Below are 3,894 nucleotides of genomic sequence, written 5' to 3'. Positions count from 1 at the left end.
CCCCTCCTCCATTCTCCTTGCTTTTATTTCTGAGCAGATGTCATATGGTATGGAATATCCCTTTGGTCAGTTTGGGTCAGCTGTCCTGGCTATGTCCCTTCCCAAAATCTTCCCCACCCCCAGCCTACTGGGTCAGGAGAAATGTTGGAGAGCCAGCCTTTATGCTATGCTAGCACGACTCAGCAGCAACCAAAACACTGGTGTGTTATCAACATCTTTGTAGCTGCTCATACAAAACACAGGGAAAATTAACTCCATCCCAGTCAGACCCAATACAGTTTGTTACAAGTTCCACAAAGTCAATGATTTAGTTTATGGTCCACAAGGAAACAGAGACACAAAGAGGAAGCATTGCTGCAGCCCTCTGGACATGGCATGGGAGTGTGCTGCAGCCCTGACACAGCCTGTGCTTGGGGTGAAACATTCCCCATGGGACTGGAGAGGAGCTTCCCTTGACAATAGATGAATTTGAGTAGCACTGACAGTAGGCTCCTTGTAACAGAAACATCCCAGAGGACTAGGATCCCTTTCTTTTTGAAATACTTTGCTGTCTCTGATCCTAGTGGCTGACAAAGCTGGCTACCTGATGGGTCTGAATTCTGCTGATTTACTCAAGGCCTTGTGCTATCCCAGGGTGAAAGTCGGGAATGAATATGTAACTAAAGGACAAAATGTCCAACAGGTACCTAGACAACTGATCAGCTTTTCATTTTGTTCAGCCAGTTCTTTCAACTTTAAAGCTAACTCAACTTTCATTACTGCCATGGCTGTGTTTCTTACAGGTATATAATTCAGTGGGTGCATTGGCTAAATCAGTCTATGAGAAGATGTTCCTATGGATGGTTACTAGAATCAACCAACAGCTGGATACGAAGCAACCTAGACAGCATTTCATCGGTGTCCTGGACATTGCTGGCTTTGAAATTTTTGATGTGAGTTACAGGAGGTATGCTTGCCCATTTATGTCTTTTCTAAACTAACTGTCATTTTTTTAATGTTTTGAATTTGCAGTTCAACAGCCTGGAGCAGCTGTGCATCAACTTCACCAATGAGAAACTGCAACAGTTCTTCAACCACCACATGTTCGTGCTGGAGCAGGAGGAGTACAAGAAGGAAGGAATTGAATGGGAGTTCATTGACTTTGGGATGGACCTGGCTGCTTGCATTGAGCTGATTGAGAAGGTAGGGGAAATATTTTCATTTTAGGAGAGCACATTTATTTCATGGTCATTTATTTTAGTCCAGTCATTCTTAATAAATTGACACATTACTGTTGAATGACCCTCTCACATAAGAAGAGGCAGTTTATAAAACCAAAGCTTTTGATATGACAGGCTGCCTCTGCACAAACGATTTCCTGAACAACATGGCTGGAGTGGAAGGAAGAGGGGATACCTGATGTTAATTTGGTGCCTTTAACAATGTTAGACTGCCTTTATCAGTAGGTTGAACCTCAAGTCTTACTCCTTCCAGTAATGGCTAGAATTAAGTTCTTGGTTCTTGCAACACAATTCCTGCCCCCTCTGTCATTGCTCACTGCTGCTGCACGGGGGATCTTAATGGGAATTAACTCCTCACTGCTACATTACAAACCAGCGTCCAATGGTTGTGCACAGCACTTACAGATCATGTGCAAATTCAGTATGCACATACCCAAACATCTTCCTTGTCAGGAACATACAAGTATCTGCTCCCAGCACTATCATTCATACTCAGTGCCCAGTGACTCATTCAGCTATCCCACATGCACATTCTAGCTCTTGCAGCTATGTAGCAGAAATTAGATATAAGCATCTAATGGCATCTTATTAATTTTTATTTTTTTTTTAAGGTTCATAAAAAGAAGGAACTCCTAGAATTCTCTCTTGGGCAATGAAGTGCAGGTCACGTCAGTGTGTCCACCAAAATCAGAGCACATGTACTTAGGTGCACTATCAGAAAATAACTAATGTAGCTCAGGTGAAAGTTCTAATGCTGAGAATGTGCCTACATTTCTGTATTGAAATATTTCCAATTTTAAATACAATTTGGAGACAAATTAAAAGTCTATGGGTATTCTAAAGTGACAGATTATTGCCATTAATTATGATTAAGGTGAGGAAAATCTGATCCATCATGCACATTCTCTGGAGACATAACAGGAGCTGTTAGATATTAGTTATCTATGCACATTTCTGAGGAGCCATCAAATTAAGTTCACACTGACAACTGCAACCTGGTGGCTTCTAACAGACATACACAAACAGCATCAGTCCCGCAAACAGGACGCTGAAACATACTTCCTAATGACGTAGGGTAAAGGTGATTGAAACTATTATAATACATATAATTAGCCTTTCATGCAAAGATGCATCTAAACAGGATTGACGAGTTGCCATGTTCATTAGAGTTTGCCTGATTATTATAGTAACTAGTGATGTATTAAGAAGTTGTGCAGTACAAATTACAGACACTGAAATAAGCCACAAATCATATGCAAGGTGACATTTTATTTACTTTTTCTCTCCCCGCCACTTACTTCATATATTCATATTTCTTCCAGCCCATGGGCATCTTCTCCATCCTGGAAGAGGAGTGCATGTTCCCCAAGGCAACTGACACCACTTTCAAGAACAAGCTCTATGACCAACATCTGGGCAAGTCCAACAACTTCCAGAAGCCCAAGCCTGTCAAAGGCAAGGCTGAGGCCCACTTTTCACTGATGCACTACGCTGGCACAGTGGACTACAACATCTCTGGCTGGCTTGACAAGAACAAGGATCCCTTGAATGAAACTGTTGTGGGGCTGTACCAGAAATCATCCTTGAAGCTGCTGTCCTTCCTTTTCTCTAACTATGCTGGTGCAGAAACCAGTAAGTGTATTTTCAGTGATGATCGATAAGGCAAGAATCAACTAAAATCTACTTCTGTTTCTCCTCTCTGTGGTATACCATAGACTCTCTATCATACCCTAATGTGACCTTGTTCTTGTGTGCACTCAGATATGCCAAAACTAAGATACCAAAATGCAGAACTACTGAAAACACAACATTTATGTGGTGCAGAGAAGTAAAACCTAGCAAGTCCAAAACAAAGTGACAGAGGGTGTATGTTTCCTGACTTACTGTGTTGTGAATCATGTGCATGCTCACCTCTTGACAGGTGCCAAATATAAGTGCAAAGTGCAAGCATGTTATAGTCTTTGGGAACAGAGTTGGGTTTTTTTGAGGTGAACTGGAAGAACTAAAAGGAGACCATGGAACTATTTCATATTCAGCTGAGTAGTCCTGGTGTTGCAAGAGAAAATGAGAGAGATAGAGAATATAATTTAGAAGTCTTCTAGGGGCATGAAAGAGCAGTCTGATCTCTTGCCCTTTTTTGTGGATCAAGTTGGATAGTGAATAGGTCTGCCTTACTGAAAAGGGCCACACAGATTTCTACCAAGAACCCCCAATATTCTGGTAGCCTGGATGCTGGGCAAAAAGCAGAGGGAGTGTACAGCAGTAGTCAACTCAGCCATCAGGTGTATGGACAGCAGAGTTTGAAGCTCAAGAGAGTACTGCATGGGGACTTTCCTGCAGTTCAGTTTCACTGACATAACAGTGTGTCTAAGCAAGCTCCTAGGAAATTCCATGGACGAGTCAGCTGAGGTCCTTGCAGGTATCATCAGTATAAGGAAGGTGAGAAGAAAAGGTTGTGGGGATAAAATTTTGGATAAGGTGTGTTCAGAGCACAAAGACTCCATTTATGTCTCAATTTAATTGGCTTCAACAGTGCAGCAAATATGAAAAGGCACTGAGCTGCTTAGACTTCTATTCCTGAGATTATAATTTGCTTCTTGCCTTGGGGCTGCCATAACTCAGAATAGATCCCTATTCTTCACCTGGAACATTGGGTTAAGAGATTTTTTGAAAG

At 41.8% G+C, this 3,894-nt stretch overlaps 1 protein-coding gene across 1 annotated transcript in view; it reads left to right on the top strand.

Annotated features, from left to right (window-relative positions):
* Positions 1-563: 563 nt before the first annotated feature.
* The window catches only part of LOC104532511 (myosin-1B-like), a gene marked incomplete at its 5' end in the record, with an annotated part of 21,102 nt that continues 17,771 nt past the window's right edge, over positions 564-3,894 (top strand). Inside the window, 4 exons of the mRNA XM_010177741.1 lie at positions 564-682; positions 783-932; positions 1,012-1,182; positions 2,543-2,852. Of these exons, the coding sequence (XP_010176043.1) occupies positions 564-682; positions 783-932; positions 1,012-1,182; positions 2,543-2,852 (750 nt within the window). The remainder of the gene's footprint in view (positions 683-782; positions 933-1,011; positions 1,183-2,542; positions 2,853-3,894) is intronic.

This window comes from Antrostomus carolinensis, unplaced genomic scaffold (assembly GCF_000700745.2).
Source record: "Antrostomus carolinensis isolate BGI_N321 unplaced genomic scaffold, ASM70074v2 scaffold8751, whole genome shotgun sequence".
NCBI classification, from domain to species: Eukaryota; Metazoa; Chordata; class Aves; order Caprimulgiformes; family Caprimulgidae; genus Antrostomus; species Antrostomus carolinensis.
The sequence above is the reverse complement of the archived record's forward strand: the minus strand, read 5'-3'. Positions and strand labels throughout refer to the sequence as shown.